The sequence below is a fragment of the Pteropus alecto genome, unplaced genomic scaffold, assembly GCF_000325575.1.
Source record: "Pteropus alecto unplaced genomic scaffold, ASM32557v1 scaffold155, whole genome shotgun sequence".
Taxonomy (NCBI): Eukaryota; Metazoa; Chordata; class Mammalia; order Chiroptera; family Pteropodidae; genus Pteropus; species Pteropus alecto.
The window spans coordinates 13713693-13736355 of record NW_006438113.1 but is presented as its reverse complement, the minus strand read 5'-3'; the positions used below and the strand labels follow the sequence as shown (position 1 = coordinate 13736355).

At 46.0% G+C, this 22663-nt stretch overlaps 2 protein-coding genes across 10 annotated transcripts in view; one reads left to right on the top strand and one right to left on the bottom strand.

The window, feature by feature from the left end:
• Positions 1–14895, top strand: part of LOC102893172 (core histone macro-H2A.2) — a 45780-nt gene extending 30885 nt beyond the window's left edge. For all 3 annotated transcript variants that reach the window (XM_025049340.1, XM_015592243.2, XM_006915556.3), the window contains 6 exons: positions 1138–1335; positions 2441–2551; positions 4027–4126; positions 8464–8553; positions 12337–12511; positions 14109–14895. In XM_025049340.1, coding sequence (XP_024905108.1) covers positions 1138–1335; positions 2441–2551; positions 4027–4126; positions 8464–8553; positions 12337–12511; positions 14109–14274 — 840 coding nt within the window. In that variant the 3' untranslated portion in view covers positions 14275–14895. The remainder of the gene's footprint in view (positions 1–1137; positions 1336–2440; positions 2552–4026; positions 4127–8463; positions 8554–12336; positions 12512–14108) is intronic.
• An 11-nt stretch (positions 14896–14906) lies between these two features.
• The window catches only part of AIFM2 (apoptosis inducing factor, mitochondria associated 2), a 15084-nt gene continuing 7327 nt past the window's right edge, over positions 14907–22663 (bottom strand). For 2 of the 7 annotated variants that reach the window (XM_006915555.3, XM_025049338.1), the window contains 6 exons: positions 21813–21932; positions 20970–21062; positions 19307–19415; positions 18188–18340; positions 16838–17038; positions 14907–16614 (listed from right to left, as the gene is read on the bottom strand). In XM_006915555.3, the coding sequence (XP_006915617.1) occupies positions 16463–16614; positions 16838–17038; positions 18188–18340; positions 19307–19415; positions 20970–21062; positions 21813–21932 (828 nt within the window). In that variant the 3' untranslated portion in view covers positions 14907–16462. The remainder of the gene's footprint in view (positions 16615–16837; positions 17039–18187; positions 18341–19306; positions 19416–20969; positions 21063–21812; positions 21933–22663) is intronic. The other 5 variants (XM_015592237.2, XM_015592240.2, XM_015592239.2 and 2 more) reach the window with 5 other exon arrangements.

The following is a 22663-nucleotide window of genomic DNA, read 5'->3' as shown; positions in this document are numbered from 1 at the left end:
TCACATTTATACCAAAAAAATTCAGATCATATAAAAGAAGAACCAATTCTGCAGTCATATCATTCAGAGTCAAATTAAAATGCCTCTGGAATAGATCTTGTTATATATTCTGGGTCTGGCCAGACCGTCTTTTTCTCTTTAAAAAAGGAAGCTCATGTGATGCCAGGGAAAGTGAAGTGCACACATGTTATTCTTCAGTTTCTTCACCCAAATTTCGTTGATGCTTTATTTCGATGAGGGCCAGAGTCCTTCTTTATATGTTAGAGCTGAGCCTATATATTTTAGAACTGACTCCAAAGTGGAGTGAATGTCCCCCGACCCCCAAGGATGCACAAGGTGGCAGGTCAATAGTATAAGAATTTTTATTTGTACTTATTTTCTAATATGTTCTCAAACTGTGGTGAAGCGATTCTTATTTCCAGTCTATCATGGACTGATAATTTCCAAATATACAATTAAAAAATTACTAGAAAAATAAAAAACAAAAAATACAAACTACGAGCCAAAATTTTTTTATTAGATCCAATAGATATACAATGCCTCTGTCAATTTTCCATAAAAGTCTCTATTCTCTTCCTTGTAATTTCTGTACTTCATCACAGACAGGTAACTAACAGTTTGTGGACCAGCCCTGGTTGCAGACCACACTTGGAGTAATGCTGCTTTCAGATATGCAGAATGCTTTAGTAGAGTAGTCCATGTCAATTAGCTAAAGTAAACAGATATCACTTGGGAGGTGCCCGGTCAAACATATTTTACTGATGGAATGCGTGACAAAGGAGTATGGAGACCTGGTTTGTCGTTTACTGGGTCTAGCCCTAGCATTGACCTTTGAACCTCATTTTGTCAAGCTGTGCTTCCACATGTGAAGCTCTTTATCCTCTGTTATGTCTGGAATTCAGAACCTGGGGCAACATCACTGGTTTCAACTTCTATACCCTTTCATTTTGCTTTGCTTATTTTGCTTTCTGTGCAAGATCATGGGAGGCCTTGATACCTACAGGGACAGCTCTGCAAGTGAAACAGAAAATCAATTAAACCCTGTATTATGCAATTTCTTTGGGAAAGCAAAGACCAGCTTTAACCCTTGTTTTGCCAACAGTTAGAACTGTTAAGTCCATGCATGTCTCTCTTTAGCTGCTAAAAGGAGTGACCATCGCCAGTGGAGGTGTCCTGCCCAGAATTCACCCTGAACTGCTGGCCAAAAAGCGAGGGACCAAAGGCAAGTCGGAAACCATCCTCTCCCCGCCCCCAGAGAAAAGGGGAAGAAAGGCCACGTCAGGAAAGAAGGGGGGCAAGAAATCCAAGGCTGCCAAACCACGGACGTCCAAAAAGGTGAGCCAGGTTGTATCTGTGAGCCAGGGACTCTGAGAAGGAGGCAAGTTGAATGATCAAAAGATGAGGGTGTAGCCGGCATCTCTGAAGGACTGGAGACTCTCCGCAGCTTGGCGCTGGGGGAAAATGACAAGAATGTCTATGGAGAAGAATATGGGGCCCTTGAGACTAGAGCTCCAATCATCAGGCAGCGTCTACTAGAAATCTCCAAACCCAAAGTGCAGTGGTTTTCAAGTCTCCAGATCCCTTCCACTGCCCCCGCCAAAATTTTAAATGAGAGGCGATAGCTTGGAACTCTGCTTTTCAGAGCTCCATGTTGCACTCTAAAATATTTCTAGTGTCCCCTAAGATAGTCGCCTAAGTCCAGTCAATGGGATTTCAGATGTTTTGGGTAACCTGGTATGCTAAGTAGTTATAGCTCAGAGATGCCCTTTGTGGAATAATATTTTCGTATGCTGCCCAGCATGGTAACCGCTGGCTATTTCAATTTGAATTTAAATCAATTTATTTAATTTATTAAATCAATTTACTTAATTATTAAATTAATTAAAACTAAATCAAATTTAAAATGTGTTCCTTGGTCGCACTAGCCGAGTGCTCAGTCGCACTAAGCAGCACAGATGGGCATTTCCATGATCGCAGGACGTCCCATTGGACAGCACTGCTTCAGGGGTTGTCAAAGTTTCATTCCACAGACCTCTGTGACAACATGAAAGATTATATAAGGGCTCAGTGCACTGCCACGGTGCCCCAGGAAAATCCTAGGGAGAAGAGGAGCTGAGCAGTGTGCTCGAATGACCCCATTTGGTTCTGATGCTTGTCATCAGAAGCCGTAGGTGTTGCAAAGAGCAAGAATAACACCTGTATCCAGGTTTGAGTGAGGACTACAGACATTATTCTTTAACACACTTTATTTTTGGCAGCATTCTTTTGTGTCCCTGATATTGCTTTCCTTTGTTTCCTTCCATTGAGAACAGCAGAACATCACACCAAACCACTTCTTTTCATGTGCAAGTTTGTGGTAGCCATGTGACACGCTTACTCAAGCCACTTTGGGTTTTTTTCTGGATGATTTCCCATCTGTCCTTCTGATTTCTCCCCACAGTCCAAAGCAAAGGACAGTGATAAAGAAGGAACTTCAAATTCCACTTCTGAAGATGGGCCAGGGGATGGATTCACCATTTTGTCTTCTAAGAGCCTTGTTCTAGGGCAGAAGGTAATAAAAAGAATTGTACCATGCTGTAGTAAAGCACAATCGCATTTTTATAACCTACTATTTACAAGCAATGCTGCCTCCTTCATCCCTGGCTCCCATAATCCGACTTTCACTCTGATCTTGAATTATTCATTTTTAAACTAAAGAGCTATGGTAATGTCTGCATTGTGAGAGAGAACAAGCTCTTTAGTGCTGAGACTTGTTCATACTGACGTTGGTCAGCTAAAGGTGAGCATAGAATCTTTCTGGTCTATAAATAGGATGGTATTACTGGTTTTACTCAAAATTTTCCATGCCCAAGTTATTTCTGTGCCCACCAAAAATACTCATAGCTGATTTGGTCAAACAGCTTGGGGAGGTCCACCTTACATGGCTCAATTTAATTTGTCAAAGAAAGGAAATAGAAATATGTTTCTTGAATATCCCTGGGGTTAGAAACGAATTATTTGCCAATAATTTAGTCTGCTTGCCTTTCTCAACTGCAGAAAGAAAACGAACAGGGCTATACATTTGAATGGTCTTCAGCAGCACAGCAGCAAGCCAGCCAGACATGCAAATAATTCATTCCCACAGCATAAAGTTTATAGAACAGACAATTTATCTATTAAGTCAACTGGGACTGAAATACGATACACGAGGAAACAGTTAATCATATCTCTGGTAGCTGAATGTTTGCAGCCTGACAGTGAGACAATGGTAACCTCTGTTGAAGCAATTGGGAAGAGCATGTTATAAGAAGAACGTATATGTGTCAGGGTCTTAATTCATTACAAGCAGGGAAGCAAAGAGGTAGAATTTATGTCCCCACTAGGAGCCGTCCATACTTACCTGGGCTTTCTCTCACTTACCTAGGCGAACATTAAGTTCTTGTTCACATAAGGAGACGATGGGGAATGCTTCCATTCCACTTAGCTAGGAGCACAAAGGGCATCATTTCACAAGTGTAACCCTAGGAATGTAGTCCCCAAAAGGCAAGGTGGCCAGTCATAGGCAGGTCAGGATCCTGGAGCCTATCACTTCTTTCAAGCAAGGTCATCCGTTCTGTATCCCTCCACCAAAAGTCTGTACCGTTCTGGGAAGAATGCAGGGAACTGAAGGGAGAGGAGAGGGCAAGCCCTGGGTTTCTCTCACAGGTGCTACTCGAAGAAAATGTCACCACACACAAGGGCCACCCAGAATGAGAAACGAAGGCATGGGCTATAGGGAAAGGAAGAGAAGGGGAGATCCCATTTCTGCTCCTGGAAAAGATCTGTCGTATGCTGCTAACCTCAGAGTGAAAATCAAATCCACTGAGCTCAAAAAAACCTACTGTAAACCAAACACCTAGAAACTTAAGATGGTTGCTCCACGTACAGCCCTTTGTGTTGACATTCAGTATAAATAATTGAGAGAATTATCAGATATGATGTAAAATATGAAGATTTTTAATAGGATTTCATCTTTCCCACACTCTTTGTCCTTTTCTCCTAATGCAGCTGTCCCTGACCCAGAGTGACATCAGCCATATTGGCTCTATGAGAGTGGAGGGCATTGTCCACCCAACCACAGCCGAAATTGACCTCAAAGAAGATATAGGTAAGGTCTTGAGACTTTGGTAGAGGTGCCATAGTAGAGCCCACTTTTTGTGCAAGTTCTTGTGAAGTTTGTCATTGTAAACTGGATATCCCATGCTTGGGGTCCCATGTCAAATTCTGCCTTTTCTATGTAGTTCAACAGCATTACTTGAGAGTAACTAATTTTGTTTTAAATCTGCATATGTTTTGGAAATTTTTGTTGAAGTGTTATATACAAACAGATCATTAGTACACAGCTTGGTCAATTTTTCTCAAAGTGAACAAACACATCTTTGTAATCACCAGCACCTTGATCATGAAGCAGAACCTTACCAGCACCCTAAAAGTTTCCCTCCTCCCCATTCCTGGTCACCATTCTGTCCATGAGTAACCACTATCCTGCCTTCTAACAGCAGAGCTGGATGTCATCTGTTTGGGATTTTATGTAAATGAAATCATGCAGTATGTCTTCTTTTGTGTCTGGCTCTTTTTGCTAAACTTTATATTTGTGAAATCTACCCATATTGTTGAGTGTGACTATAGTTCGTTCATTTTCTTTGCTGTATAGTATTCCACTATAGGAACATACCATAATTTGTTAATCCATCCCACCACTAGTGGCATTTGGCTAGTTTCCAGTTCGGACTATATAATGCTTTAAACATTGTTGTACATGTTTTGGGTAAAACTCTACATGTATTTTAAGCTTAAATATTAAGAACACCATTGGTAAAAGGGAAATGGGCCTCTGGGAAAAGTTAGGTCGTCTTTAAGGCGGGAGCTATTACCAGGCTAGGTGGAGGGGCTTGGGAAGGTAAGCCATCAAGGGTACTAGAAATAATATCATACTAAATGGTCACTGTCTTATCCATTTTCACAACACAGAAGTGGCATAACCTTTTCACTGAATCAATGAAGTGAGCAAAGAAGGGCTTTGTCCCTGGGATGCAGGGTTTGCTTCAGATAGGTGACTTGAAGCAATTGCTAGTAGTTCAGCCCTAGATGGCAGCACCAGTGGCCCCAGACTGCCAGGTTCACTTATGTTTCCCACTTGGCATCAGAAGCCACTTGCTTTGCTGGAAAGAAAATAGGACAGCAGTGGAGAGAGGGAGGATTTATTACAGAGATACAGGACTTCTCTTGCACAGAAACAGTGGTGGTGACAATTCCTTCTTTACTCTTCAAATCCAGCTCAGGTCCTACCAACTCCACGCCTCTGTGGAAAGACTGCCCTGGTGGCCTTAATCTTGAGCTCTGTTTTGAAGTGTTTCCTAGCTTCTCATAAGGAAAACAAGTGGTACTGTCCTACTTTATCATACTGTAGTTTGCATATTTATATAGGAAAACAATAATGATTTTTCTTTTTTTTTAAATTTTTTTTTTAGGTAGCAGGGTGGTGGTAGAATAGAAAGAATTCTCATATAAGAGGAAAAACTCAAGCTCAGATCCCAGCAGGGAAGTTCTGGAGTCAGCCTGGGTCTGTGCCCTGGATTTTATAAATCACTTCTTAGCTGTGTGATTTGGGGCAGCTTTCTTAGCTCTCCGGACCTCAGTTTCCTCACCTGTCAGTGCTGGGCTCATAAGCATTTGATAAATGATAATCTTTATTGTTGCTGAATTGTTAGAAAGGGTCCCTCCCATGATGATTCTACTACCATCTCCACTACCATTGCCTAAACCAATAACTCCATGCAAATAAGGCCCTGATTTATTCTTTTTAAAACATCGTATGTTATTACTGGAAAGTTCAAGCCTATACAAAAATAGCAGAGGAGTATAATGAAACCCAAGGCACCCAGTTGTAACAATGATCAACCCATGACCAAGTCTTTTTCAGCTCTGCCCCCACACACATCCCCCCAGATGTCCTATCATTTTATCTGTGAATATTTCAGAAGAATGAGGGCTGTTTTTTTTCAGGCGAGGCAGCCCTTGGTTGACCTCACAGATTGCAAGTACCTTGTCAGCTTACAATCCCTTATTTTTTTTATTTTTTACACCTACAGCACCTGGTCTTCCTAGGTGGTCTTCCATCCAAGTACTAACCAGGCCCGACCCTGCTTGAGGGCTGTTTTTTTTAACAACATAACCATAATACCATTATCACAATTAAAAACATTAATATCATTAAATATCGGTCAGTATTCAAATTCCAGTTATGTCATAAATCTCCAATAATTTTTTTTAATTTGCTTATTTGGTTCAGGATCCAAATAAGTCCACATATTGCAATTGGTTGATAAGCCTCTTAAGTTTTTTTGTAACCCATACCTTCCGATCTCTCTCTCTCACTCTCTCTTTTTTTTTTTTTTTTTTTTTTTTTTTGCAATTTATTTGTTGAGGAAGCTGGGCCATTCATTTTTCCTGTAGGGTTTCCCACAATCTGGATTTTATTGATTGCATCCTCCTGATGTTGTTAAAACGTGTTTTTTCTTTGTCTTTCTTATAAGTTGATAGTTGATCTGGAGGTTTAATAAGATTCAAGCTCAAAATATTTGGCAAGACAACCTGATCAAACGAGATGTTCTTCCATCAGGAGGCACATAAGGCCTGGTTGTTTGTCTCCTGTGGGTGCTTCTTCTCTAGGTTTCTCCATTCAATAGGGGCTGCAAAGTGGGGATGTTCTCATTCTACCATTCCTTTTTCATTTCTTCACTAGAATGCTTCCACGGGGAATAAGTCCCCTCATCAACCCTCCGGGCTGCTTTATTCTTAGAAGTCCTCAGGGAAGAGGGTGCACTCACCTTGCCTTTTACATGTTCCCATCTGACCCCTGATCTGAGTGAAGCAACTTAAACCTATTTCCCCTACTCCTCAGCATGGACTTGGCTACCAGCTTTGATTACCTGGCCTCCTCCAGGCTTCTGTGATCTCACAGATCGACACTGGCCAGGAGTCTGAGGGCCAGAAAGGAGACTTCAGGGCACTCAGCATAGCCCATGATCGCCATTTCCAAATTCTATCATTGAAACCCAAGCACATTGATGAAGAAGCCCCCTCCCCAGATCCATCCCAGGGGCGAGTGACTGCTGGAATTGACATTTTTTCTAATTGGTCTGCACAATACACTGTGGCTCTCCAAATAAACCTGAGTGTCTGAGTGTGGAGTGAGGAGGCTCCATCACCGAGCCTCTAGGAAAGCCTCTCAACTGAATAATAATAATAATACTCATAACCATAAAGAGAGAAAGTTAAAACTTGCCCCAGACATCCAGATCACCAAATTCAACAGAAGATGGACATATATGAGAGGAAATACCTCACCTCTCACCTGACATCAGCAGTCACCCTGGTCTGGACGAAACACCATTATGTCATCTCAGAGGCATGAGGATCCCCTGGGGCACATAGGTAGGGTTCATGCTGGGCCAGAGATAGAGTCCTGCCATCTCCTGGGGGTTCCCTGAAATATTGAGTGGGGAATTGCCTTAATATCAAATACTCAAGGACTCTCCCAGCAGGAAGATCCTCAGCGATTAGCGACTCAAATCTCTGCATTTTTCCATTGAAAATTGAGGCCCAGTTTGGGGGACAACATTCCAGGCTACTCTTGGCCTGTGTCTGTCCTTTGATCTCAAGGACTTACAACATGTTGGTGGTGGTGAGATGGGAACAAGACTCCAGAGCTCTCCACCTAGGGGTTCCTGCCAAGCCATCGGTCACCTTGGGTTTGGGCTCCCCAATGAGACTGCATCCACAAGGGTGGCTCTGAAACTAAGCTTAGGAGCTGATGACAAGAGGGTCTATGAGATGCCCCACAGTGTGGGACGCTGCCATCACATCAAAACACTGAATTTAACCAACACAACGCAGGTACTAAACCCAAAGAAGAGAACACTGGAGCCTCAATTAAAAAAAAAAGAATCATCTTCAGGATTCATGTTATGAGACCACTTTATGGCCAAATCATCCCTTAAAAGGTCCTTTAAAAGAGTTTGCTAGAATCTAAGTCCTACTACAGCAGTTCCCAATCTTTTTGGCACCAGGGACCGGTGCTCCTATGAGAATCTAATGCCTGATGATCTGAGGTGGAGTTGAGGCGGTGATGCTAGTGCTGGGGAGTGACTCTAAACATGGGCGAAGCTTCGCTTGCTCTTCCGCTGCTCACCTCTTGCTATGTGGCCCGTTTCCTAATAGGCCACGGACCAGGACTGGTACCAGTGTTGGGGACCCCTGGCAGAGGCCAGAGACCCCTGCCACCAGTGACCACTGGCAAATCAGGATTTTAGTTGCAAAGTTTGATTCCTACTTTCCAAATGTAGTTTGTTTGTTTCTGGCTTAGTAAAAGTATGTCAAACGGTGTAATTAATGATATTGAAAAGAGCAACCACAGTGGCTTCCCCTTATTCTCCTTCACAGGTAAGGCCTTGGAAAAGGCTGGGGGAAAAGAGTTCTTGGAAACAGTAAAAGAGCTCCGCAAATCCCAGGGCCCTTTGGAAGTTGCTGAAGGTAAGTGTGAATTGGGCCTGTATTCCCTGCATGGCTCCACCACTTCCCTCTCTAGCTTCCTACGTAATCAGTTTGCAAAGCAAAATATGCCATAACTAGTCAGAATGCTATCTTTTTAAATTTCAACAAGTCTTTGTAGATCGTGTCATACACTTTGGGGACTATAAAGTATCTGGATAGTTCAAGTCAGTTTACATCAGGTCACCCAAAAATAGTCTGTTGCTATTGGGTAACCTCATGTTAACCAGTCATTCCGTTCCCCCAGCCCTGGCAGCCACCACTCTGCCTCTGTCGCATGGATTCACCTGTTCTGGACATGTCATATAAATGGAGTCATACAACATGTGACCTTTTGTGTCTGACTTCTTTCACATGACAATTTTTTCAATGTTCATGCATGGTGTAGCACATATCAGAACTTCATTTCTCCTTGGGGCCGGATAATATTCCATTTTGTTTATACATTCATCATTTGGGTTGTTTCCTCCTTTAGCTATTGTAAATAGAGCCACTATGAATATTTGTGCACAAGTTTTTATCTGAACACCTGTTTTCAGGCCTATTGGGTAACTTTTTGACAAGCGGGTCCAACTCCAATCTGTGTCCCCACCCACACCACCCCCAGTGACCAGGTAGCCAGTGCCAACTACTGCCCTCATGCTGGGGCTCCAAAGATAATAAATCCCACTCCTGCTCTCAAGCACTGGACAGTCTAAGAGGAAAGACAGACACACAAGTGAGGCACAGAGAGATGGGAACAGGACCGCAGTGCTCGCCCTCTGCTTGGAGGAGTTGGGGAGGCTCCATGAAGGTGTAAGACCCACTCAGGGGCAGAGATATCATGACCATAGGGGTGTTGTGTGTGAAAAGGCTCAGGTCATGATCCAACAGGGAGCAGCAGATGGAAGAAGACCCTATGTAGATGAAAGAGGCACCTTTGAAAGTTTACGCTGGGGACTGTCATGATCAGATTTGATTGCTGGAAAAGTAATGGAGGTTCCAGTCAGGAAAGAACATGAGTCAGTGCTCTACAGTTTGCACACACCACTCTCCATACATATAGCAATGAGAGTTTCTTATTTAAAATTTTAAGACAGAGTCACATTGAAATATGACAAACGTACGTGTGGGCAGGGATAGGAGAGCTACATGTGGCAGCAGTGAGGGAGGTCTAAGCTGCGGGCACTGGGCTCCAAGTCTGGTAATATGCAGAACCTTCAGGAGGTCAGCTCTTACATAGTGATGGGGCTGGAGTCACCTCACACTTAGAGGGGACCGGAGCCAGGCTCAGTGCTGAAAGCAAATGCTGGACAAAACTCCATGGCCTTTAGCTATGACCACCATCCAGGGCTGTGGCTTGTGTGAAATCTGTTTTCTAGGGTAGCGGAAGGGAGCAGGGAGCCCCTCACCCAGGCCTGGGGCCACGTTGCCCACTGGCTCAATGTCTGGATCTGCCACACCCCTACATGATCTTGAGACAGAGCCCTGAACTGGCCATATGAGATTGGATCTGGGGGTTCTGGGAGAGGCACCTAGAAAACTGCCTGACAGGGTGGGAAGGAAAGAAAAAAGAGCTGCTCTACATAGAATGAGAGGCTCCAGCATACTGCTAAACAGAGTTCCAGAGGCAGAAAATACAAGGTAGAAAAGCAGTATTTAGGCTGAAAATTTTCCAGAATGAAACATGTGAGTCCTCAGGTTGAAAATATTGAGTATAATAAATGAAAATAAATCCAAAACCTGGCCCATTGTGGTAACACGTCAGAAATTTAGAAATAAAGAGAAACTTGGAAAGCAACCCAAAAGGAAAGACAGATAGTTTGTAAAGACCGTTATCCTGACAGTGGACTTTTCTTGTAAGCAACATAGGATGCTTGGAGACGGGAAAGAAATATCTTCAAAGTACGGAAGGGAAAACCTGTCAACCAAGAATCCCACATGGTGCTTTGTTATTATTCAAGACGGAAGGTGGGAAGTGCACAATTCGGACATGGAAAAGTTGAGGGTTAGAAATCCACAGATGCTCACTTAAAGGACTACAGAAGGCCTCGCTGGGAGAAACAAGTGAATCCAGTAGGAAGGAAAGGGCTGCAGGGAGCGATCACGAGCTAAGAAACTAGTATTAATCTGTTAGAGCTAAGTCTCTGTGGCCTGGGGCTGGTAGCCACCTGGGAAGAAGGGATTGGTGAGGTTGAATCTGGAAAAGGGGATATAATTCATCAGGTTCTAACATCATATTTCATTTAGTTTCAAAACACCATCACTTGTAAAATATGCCCTATTGTATATACCATTTAAAAAGAATAGATTTCCAGATGGGGTGTCTAGTAGGAGACCCCACATAAAGCCAGGACACGTTCAGTTTAACAGCAAGCAAGACATGAACTCACCATGCAGAAAAGGTAATAATATGTATCTTGACCTTGGTATTGGGTGGACCGAGCAGGGGAAAGGCCTCACTGGAGAATCTGAACTACAAACCAGTACTCCTCCAGATTTGCAGCAGAATCCAGGGTGGCCCAAAAACCTCAGGCAGGGAAATCAGTGGGACGTGATCTTGGTTTGGTAGTGCCCCAGGTGACATAGAAGCAAACACAACTTTTCTCTGGAAGAACACAGCTCAGTCCAGGCTGACTAGCCAGAAAGCTGGATGGGACGGGGCAAGAGGTTGTGGTGGAGATGAAGCAGATGGTCCTGGAATGAGACAAGTCTGAGGAAACCAACTGGTGTTCCAGTGACAGAATGGGAGAAAGAGGAATCGGGTTTCAGGAGTGAGTGATGAATTTGTTGGCATTTGGTGGGCCTGGGGCACAAGTCGCAACCTGTGTGAATGCCTGCTCCCTGCAGGCTTCTCAGGTATGTGGAAGTGATCAAAAGACAATCCCTGTCTGAGAGACTGTGTGGCCTAGAGCAGTGGCTCTTAACTTACAGAGAGTTCTAAGTCACTAGCACAAGACCTTCACCAGACCTGCTACGTCAGGATCTTGGGGTAGGGGGTGGGGAGTGTACATGTCTATTTGTTAAATGTCTAAAAGCCATTAGTTTCCTAACTGTAACAAATCACCATAAATTTAGTGGCTTCAAACAATACATATGTATTCTCGTAAGAGTTCTGGAGGTCAGAAGCCCACAAGCAGTGTTAAAAAACTAAAATCAAGGTGCTGGCAGGGCTGTTTCCTTCTCAGAGAAGCTGTTCCTTGCCTTTTTCAGCTCTAGGCTGCTACTTTTCCACGGCTCTTGGCAGCATCTCTGATCTCTGCTCCAGCATCACATCACTTTCTCCTACCCTGACCTTCCTACCTCTTTCTTATAAGGATAATATCCTCATCTCAGAATCCCTCACAGAATCACATCTGCAAAGTCCCTTTTGCCATGAAGGTAACATTCACAGGTGCCAGGGATTAGGGTGTGGACTTTTTGGAGAGGCCACTCCTCAGCCTACCACAGCCACCAGAGATGATTCTGATGTGTACCTTCGATTAGGAACCATCATGAGTAGGTTGACTAAACTAGTTGGCAGACCACTTGAAAGTCATGTGCCATCACATCAGCTATAAACGCATCTATGTGAAGCTTGTGCCGACTGTCCATAACAATTCCGACATAGCTCCTGCTCTCTGTAAACATGTAGTTGGAGGCATGGGACATTCGTTGTCCTGTCAACTTCCCTATCGCCTCTTTGTGCCCCCCACACCTATCAGGTACATGTGAGGTTCGTCCTATCCCCCTGACTTAAGGTGAAGACTAGGAAATAACCTGCAGCATTTCTTTCTCATGTCCCAGCCGCCGTCAGCCAATCCAGCGGACTTGCAGCTAAATTTGTCATCCACTGTCACATCCCTCAGTGGGGCTCCGACAAATGTGAAGAGCAGCTTGAAGAGACCATCAAAAACTGCCTGTCAGCGGCAGAGGACAAGAAGCTAAAGTCTGTTGCCTTCCCACCCTTCCCCAGTGGCAGGTAAGAGGCACTTCTCTAGGCAGGCAGCAGAGGTTCTGAGTTTATTCTTCCAGTCTTCTCCCTGGGAACCGGCAGCTCTCCCACTTATTCACATCCATTCTGGCCATTCCAGATGGCATGACCAAGGGCTACCAGCTCAGCCAAGCATGCTAATCGGGTCATAGGGCAAGAAACCCAGCCTCCGTCCTTCAAAAAACACGGAGAGAGGCAGCTTTGAGGAGCAGGAAGCAGAGTACTTTTTTGAGAGTTCAAAACCCACATTCCCACTAGCTGTTTCTGTTTAGAACACATGATCAGAAAACATCAGGCTTGAAGGCCTTGCTATTCAAAAGTTTGGTCCATGGCCCAGCAGCAGCGACCCCACCAGAGTAAAATGCAGAATCTCAGGCTCACCCCAGACCTACTGCCTCTGGAGCAGGAAGGCAGGAGGCTGAGGCTCTGACATGTACACCGAGAGAGATGAAAGGCTCTCACCTGGGGTTTGCTTTGGGGGTTTAGGAGAAATGACTGTTCTAACTGGGCACAAGAGCAGTATTTCTGGTAAATAACAAGGATATCTTCACGTGCAGCATATCCTCTCATTACCTCTCACATCTGCTCATAGCCAAAGCAAGTTATTGCTTTAATTTTGAATGCCCTCTTAACAGAGATTGATGCCCCTGTAACACAGATATGATTTATAAGCTGAAGACATCTGTTACAGCCGAGTCTTGGGAAAGCCAGGAGGAATATAAGAGACCTACCCTCCTGCCGTAATCCTATCCCAACCTAAACAAGTAGCACTGGGTCTCCACAGCCCAGCCCAGAGGCTGTGGGCTGAATTCTTTGCATAGCTGGGATCATGTGCCATGATGTTCTGGACTGGGGCACTACATACAAGTGAGAATTCATATTATGCAGGCCCATCCTATATTCTCTCAAGCAGGCTTGATGGCTGACCCCAAATGACCACGATAGATTATGTCCACCGAGACTGGTGCCATGGCCCACCCTGGAAGACAGCTTTATCATGGCTTCCTGATGCTTGGGGCCTTGTCCGGAGTCACTGCTGCTGAAATGATATTTGCACATCTCTATGAGTTGATGAGATTAAGAGCATAAGAGAATTAGGAAGTTACACTTTCGAGCATACGTTTTTGTCCTTTAATAAACAGTCCATTTATGACATAAACCAGTTTTGAGGGAGCTAATAAAAAACTTTATGTGCTTTTTTCGAAGACCAAGTATTTGAAATGCTGAATTGGTAGTATTTTTAAAGCTGAGCCCAACTTGAGTCAGGCTATGTAGATTCAAGTACAGGGTACCGCTCACGAGCCAACCCTATGTATGACCTTGGCTAAAACCACCGCATCTCTGAGTCAGTGTGTCACCTGTAAAGTGTAGACACATCCTCTGCTTGTCCCCCAAAGCTGTCCCTCTGACTTGCATCAAAGGAGATTATGAGTGGAGCAACCTGCACATAGTGAGACCCCATGCAATAGAAACCAGGGCCCAGTGCCAAGATAAAAAAGACCTACATTCCTCCTGCCCAAGGCTGAGTTACTCCATGCATCCAGAGGACCAAAGTGATGTAGGCCCTTCTTTTTCTTCGGCACAGAAACTGCTTCCCCAAACAGACGGCCGCCCAGGTAACCCTCAAAGCCATCTCAGCCCATTTCGACGACTCAAGTGCATCCTCGTTGAAGAACGTCTACTTCCTGCTCTTCGACAGCGAGAGCATCGGCATCTACGTGCAGGAGATGGCCAAGCTCGACACCAAGTAGCCGCCTCAGCCACGGCTGCACTTTGCAACAGGAGTCGGAGGAAAATCAAAGTCGTAGGAGTTGGTTTTGTTTTTTAAAAGGAAAGAGGAAGGGTGCCGCAGGGGAGTGGAGGGCAGCTGAAGGGAAGCGGGTGGCAAAGGCTGCAGGAGCAGGTCCCGCCTACAGAAGGAGCCCTTTGCATTTTATATTGTTAAAAAGATCCTCAATCCTAAAAACCAGGTCTCCACGAGGGGTCTTTCCATGTGTTTTCCCCCTGTTGTTTTAGAACTTTTTAAAAAAACAGACTTCGTTTTAGATTTATAGCACTGACTTTTACACACACACACACACACACACACACACACACACACACACACAGTCTTTCAAAATTCTTAAGTCTTCTATTTCTCCTTTTACAAGGGAGGAGGGCATAAACGTGACTCGGGCTTTGTTGGCTGTCTGTATTCAGTGATGGGGAGAAGAAAATTAGAAAGGCATCTCACTGGTGCTTTTCTTTTGTTTTAGTGCCCCCACCCCACCCCTTTAATATCTGTAACTACTCTTTAAAAGGTTTTACTTCAGACTTTTTTCTGTTTTGTTTTGTTTTTTTAAGAAAAAGAAAATGAAACGAAAAAAATAAAAGATCCAGTGTCTTTCTTACAACATATTCTTTTATTGCGACATTTTCCTCAGTTTGGAAAACTGTCCTCATGAGTGGACACGTCTAGGATGTTATAAATAGAACAAGGCCTGTCTCCAATGGCTGAGACTCCCACCATGCTAGGTCCCAGGGCAGAGAGCACAACATGGCCTGTTTCTCAGGTGGCAGGTCCTGATTCCAGAAGTGAGGCCTGGTGGGCCGTGGTCCACAGGAACACTGCCCTGGGCGGAGCTCCGGCGGGACAGCCATCCTTGGAAGGCAATGTCTCACTCAGGCCTGGGCCACAGCCCAGATGGGATAGACTGAGAACCCCAGTGAGGCTGGTGCCCAAGGACTCTGGCCAAGTACCCAGAGGCCACCATCAAAAATGGGCAGAGAGGAGGAGGGTTGGCAGGGTCGGGGCCTGAGTTTATTCAGATGAATTTATCAACCACTTCTGCTGTAGAGAGTTAACTTACGTGGTCCGAAATGGACTCCTCCAGATTGGAAGTTCCCCCACAAATAGAGGAGTCATTCATATACCTTAGCACTGCTGGTGGTAGGCATTACTGCCACATGGCTGGGCCTCCAGATAAGTGACATTAAGGTTGGCCAGGCAACCAGAAGCACAAACTGCAAAGGTTCCCACAGGGTCCCCCAACATCAGCTGGAGCTTTGTCACATAAATTTGCCCATGACAACAGCCTGAAAGCATGCAGGGGTTCACCTGCTAACCCCCACCTCCCACCCTCCAGCTAACCCCCCACCTCAGCTGCTCCATGAATATCAATCAGATGGCAACCCACCTAAAGGTGACATTAGCTCAGCTGCCTTTTCTTAAACACTTCTAGAGGCTGGCAGGCCAAGCTTCAGTCTTAACTCCTGATAGCTTTGTAAAAACTCACTCTGTTAGGATGCACTAACCAGAAGGGAAATTTTTCTCTCTTCTTAAATATAACATAGGATATAATCAGAATCTAAAAATAGAAATATAGAAAGTTTCATGAAGATTAAAGACTAGGGACTAACAGTTTAAAATCAGGCTCCTATTAACAACCTGGTGTTATAGGATGTATTGGCTTCCCTAGCACCTGAACAAAGGGAGAGTTTGGGGTGCGGGCCACCTCCACCCCAGCTTCGCTTCCTTACCTGGTCTCACTTTGTAGGCCCTCCTTCCTGCCCTTACAGACAGGATTCCATGCCAGAAGACCCCGCTCTCCACCCTACACTGAGAGCTCTGAATGCCACACCCCATGTGCACAGGCACACGTATATCCTGGGAGGCCAACTGTGCCCTCCCCAGGACCAAGTGAAGCATTCAGCCAGCATGCAGCAAGCAGACCTTTCCAAACCCAGAAAGAATCCTCTAGAGGGTGTCTTTTTAAAAATTTCTATCTCTGTCTCTCCATTTTTGGTTTTCTGTAAGTTGTGTTTCTAGTCAGGACATCACTGGCATCTTATCCCAGAAAAAGAGCTTTTGCCCTTTGGCACTTGTCAGATGAGCACCATTTGTCAAGCAATCCATTCACCTGGCAGTGGCAGTACCTCATCTCCCGCCCAGCCTCTCCATCAGGGCGGAGACTGCCGCATGGTTTTCCAGCTTGTGGAGACAAACAGGTCCCGGCTCTTGGTCAGCCGGACCATGAACCGTCCCACGTAGAAGCCACCAATCTGGCCCACACCGTCATTTCTCCCCATGGCCAGGAGGAAGGTCAGTGCGCCTGTGGAGCAGAGGCACAAACTAGAATCTTGTTCACCATTCATGGGCCTGCAATTCCAAGATTTATTTATTAATTCCCAAAATATTGTTAAAGTGCTCTACAGGGGTGTTCTGTCACCAGCTTTGAAAGTTTGTCCTAGCGGTCAGTTACCTCAAAGCCCACAAAGGCTTCGCCATGTCTAACCCCAACTCTCTAAACGATGAAGCATGTGGGGTTCCCTTACCCGGCTTGTAGGCCTTGAGGGGCCTCTGTTTAATGGAGTTGACGATGTTGGCCACGGCGACGCTGGCATGGAGACCAGCATGATAGGCCATCTTGGGCTCCTTCACATCAGCACAGTCACCGATAGCATAGATGTGGTTGCAGCCCTCCACCTGGAGGTACTCATTCACCTTCAGGGTGCCGTTGCTGGCCAGCTGGCTATCTGCCAGGAAAAACCAACACGAAACCAAGATCCTGAGCTGCTGTGCTAAGTGGCCCCAGAACGCGGTGGAAAGAAGCTCCAGTGCTGCTCAAAGCACCCTCCAAAGGCTGCCCTCCACAAGCAAGCCTCCCACCTAATTCCTCTCTGCCCAAAGTCCCTACCTCAGAACTCTTCCTGCAAAGGTAAGGTTCCTTTTCCAGGGTGAAAACTGGTCAGAAATACAGCAAGTGTCATTTTACATAATATGCATAACTCTGTAAGTTTAACTTACGGTGATTAAGTTTACAATTTAGCCAAGTCTTGAATTTTCTTTTGAACATGGATCAGATTTTGTAAATTTTGCAGGGCTTTTATAAATAATAAACTTTTCATTTTAAGGTACTTTGAAAATATGACATTAGGACAATTAGGTGTTAAATTCTGGGATCTCTCCATTATAAGCCCCCAGTCCCACCCCCACACCTGGCCTGGACTAACTTCCTTCCTCTGGGATTAGAGAAATCTTTCCTGCAGGGCACAAAGCATAAGCAACTTGTGCTCGGGAATAAATGATGGGGACACAACAACCACGGAGCCTGACAAGGAGCCACTGAGTCTCTAGCTCACACATGGAGGCCATCAGTCCACCTGCTCTCCAGTTAGCTAGATAGTTCAATATTGAGCTTTAAGAGCATGAGGCCACATTGCTGCCCCCATTCCCCAATGGTTGTTCCAAGCTCATGTGGCCAAACGTCTGGATCAGGGGTTGAGGAGAGCAGCACATCTGTAAACAGAGAAAGATCTGACCCTGAATTTCCTCTGCATGTGTTCCAAGGAATGAAACAGAAAATAGATCTTTTTCATCTCTCTGAAACCTGTTCTCACCTCTCACCACTAGGGAGCGGGCCCTAATTTTGGAAAATTCTGGTCACTTTGGGCATTTTGGGCTAAGTCATCATCGTCACAGCTGAGAAGAGCACGGCAAGAGTGGACCAGAATCTTCGATTAAAATTTGGATGTCACCATTCAGAAGAGACGTGAACTGCTGGGATAGACGTGGAAGGCAGGGTGGTACCGATTCCTCGGGGAGAGGCCTGTGGGGCCTTCTTGGGAGGCTGGGGAGTGAGGTGACTATCTCGGGAGAGGGCAACAGCGCAGACTCCTGCTTACCAAACGTACTGTGGTAGGCAAAGCTGTTGATCTTGATACCACTGCAGATAATCACCAGGTTGGTGGCCATCTCTGTGCCTTTGTCCGTCCGCACTTTGATGCACTCTCGATACTCATTGAGAGGCAGCTCCTCCAGGTTGTTCACCCGCTCACCTGTCGAGGGAGGTCTGTGACCAGAAGGCTGGCAGAGGATGGCCTCTTAATCAAGGCTGGGGTCCAAGTGAAGGCAAACCTGGGGAAGGCTAGAGACCCACAGGAAAGGCCTAGACATTGTGGCCCAACTAGGCAATGACTCTCATTCCCTCCTTCCCTCCCTGCCCCTCTCCCAGTCCACTCTGATGCCCCAGAAGCACAATCTGGACAACTGGTCCCAAGGGATCCAATGGGAAGAAAGTTCCAAGAAGCAATTTGAGGCTGAGTTTCCCACGTTCTGGGGAAAGCTATTTGAAGAAGACTTCCAACACTCCTCCCCGGCTGTCAGCTATCCCGTCCTGACCAGACAGGATGAGGCAGGCACGCCAACAAAGGCAAGGCAAGGAAGGTCAAGAAACCAGTCTACTCTCCTCATTGCCTAGAAGTAAAGGTGGTCACAGTACTACAGAGCGAGGTACAAGGAGACCAAGAGCCAGGATGGGCTTCCTGCAAAAAACAAGGAAGTGGAGCCCCACGAGTGTGGCGGTCACACCACTGGAGTTAGAGCCCCACTCTCTAACAGGCTGGGTGGTTCTCTTCCCTCCTGCCCTGGATGAAAGCCACATTCTTCATCACCCTCAAAATAAACCCCAAAAAAACCTATTCTCCCCACTGCAGAGGCATCATAATTTAGGTCAAATCCTTTAGATGATTTTTAAGTCATTCAACAAATAGGTGCTTCTTGCACAGTGTCTAAAGCAATTGCCTCTGCAGACAGTGCTGCCTCCGCAACATGGAAATCCTATAAGTATCGGGGCCTCTGCCCTGCCCAAGGACAGACACAACCTCTAGCTGAACAAAAGGGCTCAAATGGGCTTTGATGCTCAACCTCAGGACACAGAGCGAGCTGGGGACAGCAACCGAACCTGTGAGCCCAGTCTCACTAGGCCAAGGAGAGGGGCAGCACAGGGAGGGACTTGCACGTACTCAGCAACAACTGCACGCCTTTCCGGAGCAGGATCTCCTTCACTTCCTGCCGGACACAGGGCAGAAGCTCCTTGTCAGCGAGGGCCACTTGGGAGTGAATGAGAGTAACCTGGGGACAGACAACCACAGGACAGAGAAGGAACCACTGGGTCTCCTGCTCACATGAAAAGGCTTAAAAACACATCAGTCCATCTTCTCCACCTCCTTCCCTACCTCTAGTTTACAGGATAGGGAACAGAGGCCCAAGTGAAGTAATTTGCCCAACACCAGAGCCAGTAAACTGACGAAGAGCTTGGCTGGAGCCTCATCTCCTGGTCTAGGACGCTCAGAATGCGCCAGTGCTCCACAACCCACCCCAGGGCCACGCAGAAAGCTATCTTCAAGCATCCTTGGGCACTTACGACTATACAGTCTATATATAAGCCACTGGCATTCTAACTGTATATCAGACTGACATTTACATTAAAGCTGGTTCTCAAATTGGCTCTTTCAGGCACGTCTACTTGCTTCTGGGTCAGCACAGGAAAGTAGGAGGCAGCCTAGAATGGTATTCAAAGCTCGGACTATGAAATCAGACTGTCTGAGTTGAAATCCCATCAAGGATACTTATTCAGAAACTGCCTGACAACTCAGTAAGACGAGATCACAATCCCACTAGTGAGAATTTTTTAATGATGAAAGGAGAAAATGTATATAAAGCACATAACTCAACACATACTGAGTCCTTATGAAAGGGTGACTACCACTGCCCTTATTTGTCTAATTATGAACACATGGAAGTTATACTGAGTTACTTCCCTCTTCGGACTGGTCTTTACCCCATAAATCAAAATTAATAAAATTTCACATCAGTCATAATTTCCAACAATTCATCAGAAAACTGTATAATTAAATTAGCTGTATAGATCTTACTCTTCAACACCAACCTGCCTTTCCCTAGAGAAAAAGATCCAGTCACAGGCTCCATGTTACACTCTGAAGCTCATCTGGCATCAGCTGCCAGCAAGCTGTTGTCCCCAGGACCCATAATTATTAATCATCGCTCAGCCCTCAGCTGAGCTTTTATAGCCTGCCAGGATGTTCTCTTTCTCTCCAGAGTACCAGGCAGGTGCTCTACCCCTCTATTATTAAAAGGAAACAGGGACACTCTTCCGTGGGCAGGAGGTAGTGCTGGCCAGTCTTTCCCCAGTATGCACAGTGAGGGGCTATACGGCAGGCTTTCCCCATGTGGCTGTCGAGGGCAAAGGCTACTGTCTCTTAAGGACCAAAGAAGCTGTTGCTTTCCCCAGACAAAAAAACAACTAGGGGTGCCTTTGACCAAGCTAGTTGTCAGCAAAAGAGGTAATCGAAGTCTACATCTAGACCACAGAGGCCAGGACACTGCAGGAAGACACAGGAGTTAACCTTGTATAAGGTGTCTTTCCTGAGCTTGATCCTCCTGGCTGGACCAGAAGGCAGGACCCCTGGATCTCCAGGAAAAATTCCCAGGAGAAGGGACTTTAGGGGATTCCCCAATACAGAAAGCAGGAGATGGGAAACACGCACTCCCACTTTATATTAAGGGAGTTCTGCCTCCCAGGACCTGAGCAAATTCCTAATTTTCCTTAGACAACACAGAAATAAGCTGACTACTAAGAGGTCAAAGTCAAGGTCGCTTGCCCACCTCCTTCTCAGGATACTCTGTTTTAATCTCTGCTGCCATCTCCACTCCTGCAGAGCCTCCGCCCACCACCACGATGGACTGTGAGCACTGGACCTAGAGCAGAAGGAAATGTAAGGCACCCTAAAACCCAGCCTGCCTCATGGGTCAGCCTAGGGTGGGGGTTCCTTGGCCAAAGACGAGAGTGGAGAACCCATTTCAAATTCGAGGTCTAAATGTACTTTTTCAGGGCCAGGCACTTGCTGAGAGTCTCCCCACATTTTCTTACTCAATTCTCACAACTGCCCCAAGAGGCAAGTATCACTACCTGCCCTCCTTTCCCAGGACCATGGATGGCCCAGGTCTGACTTCAAAGCCTGTTTCCTACCCTCTACCCTGTCTGCTCTCCCCAGGCTTCTCAGATGTTTTGCAGAGAGGAAAAGACCTGGCCTTACTCATGTGGCAGCACTGACCTTGGGATCCCTCTCAGGGTCTCCACTTCAATATAGATAGACTCATCCTGTCCACCTCTCAGGATCGCTGTGAAAGCTGACTGAGGTCATGGATCCAAGCCTGCTCTATAAGCCACAAGGCCTGTGCAATTGGAAGCTCCAAGAGAGGAGTCAGGGACACGCCAAGAGATATGTGAGCAGGTCTCGTTGCTCATGTACAGGCTTTGATAACAGATCTAAAGGTCTCCTCCCAGGAATCTCTTTCTAATAACTCTCCATCTTTACAACCACTGTCACAGCCCCAAATACCCCCTGGGGTCTCCCTGCTGCAGCCCTAAATCTCCACGGCTGTTCTGCTCTTCCAGAGGCCACCCTCTTCCCTCACTGCTCTGCCTCTGGTTACAGGGCAGCTCACCTGCTTCACCATGTTCTCGTAGGCCTGAATGGCTTCCTGCTGGCTGCAAACTTGATTCAACTTGCCGGGGAAGAGCCCAGTGCTGCCTGTGGCCAGGATAAGATGTGAGAAGGGCAGGGCCTGTGAGAGGCAAGGAAAAGGAAGGTGAGGGCAGGCCTGAGCTTCTGCATCTAATCCCAGGCCCACAGGGCAAGGAGCACTGAGTGGCGAGGCCCCTCTGGGCACTCCGAGGCAGCCCTCCATGGAAGGGAGCAAAACCATCACTCTGGTTAGGCCATGGAATGGCACTAGAACCTGGAAATACCTTAGAAAGCAGATTTTACCTCCTGCCAGAGCCACCAACATGGAAATGGGAGGAGTGAGCTCACCACTGCAGGGGGCAGGTGAGTAGGAGATAGGAAACTATTTATAGGAATAAGCAGGTTTTGAGCTTCCAATATGGAATTAGTTTAGAATTTCCTAGGTATTTTAGAAGAAACTACTTTCTGTCCCTGACCCTTCCTCCCAAAATAAAAAGGAAGAAAAGAAGGGAGAGAGGAATAAAAGTCCTGTTTGGAGCCTAAATATATAAAGTTGACAAAACTACATGCTCTGATGGGTAGAAGACCAGAGGGCCTGTATCCCTCTCAGCCCCCGCTTTCCTCATGGAGGCCTGAGATGCCCTCATGGACCCTTCCACAGCTCTGAAAAGCTTGGCCCAAAACCACAGGGCAAAGAGACTCTCAGTAATCTTTCCAACTGGGAGATTCCCCCAGCCCGAAAATTAATTCAAGGAAGACTGATTCACACTAAAACGTATAACTCACTGAGAAAAGGAATTGTGTCCACTTTTTTAATCTACCACCCCCCGC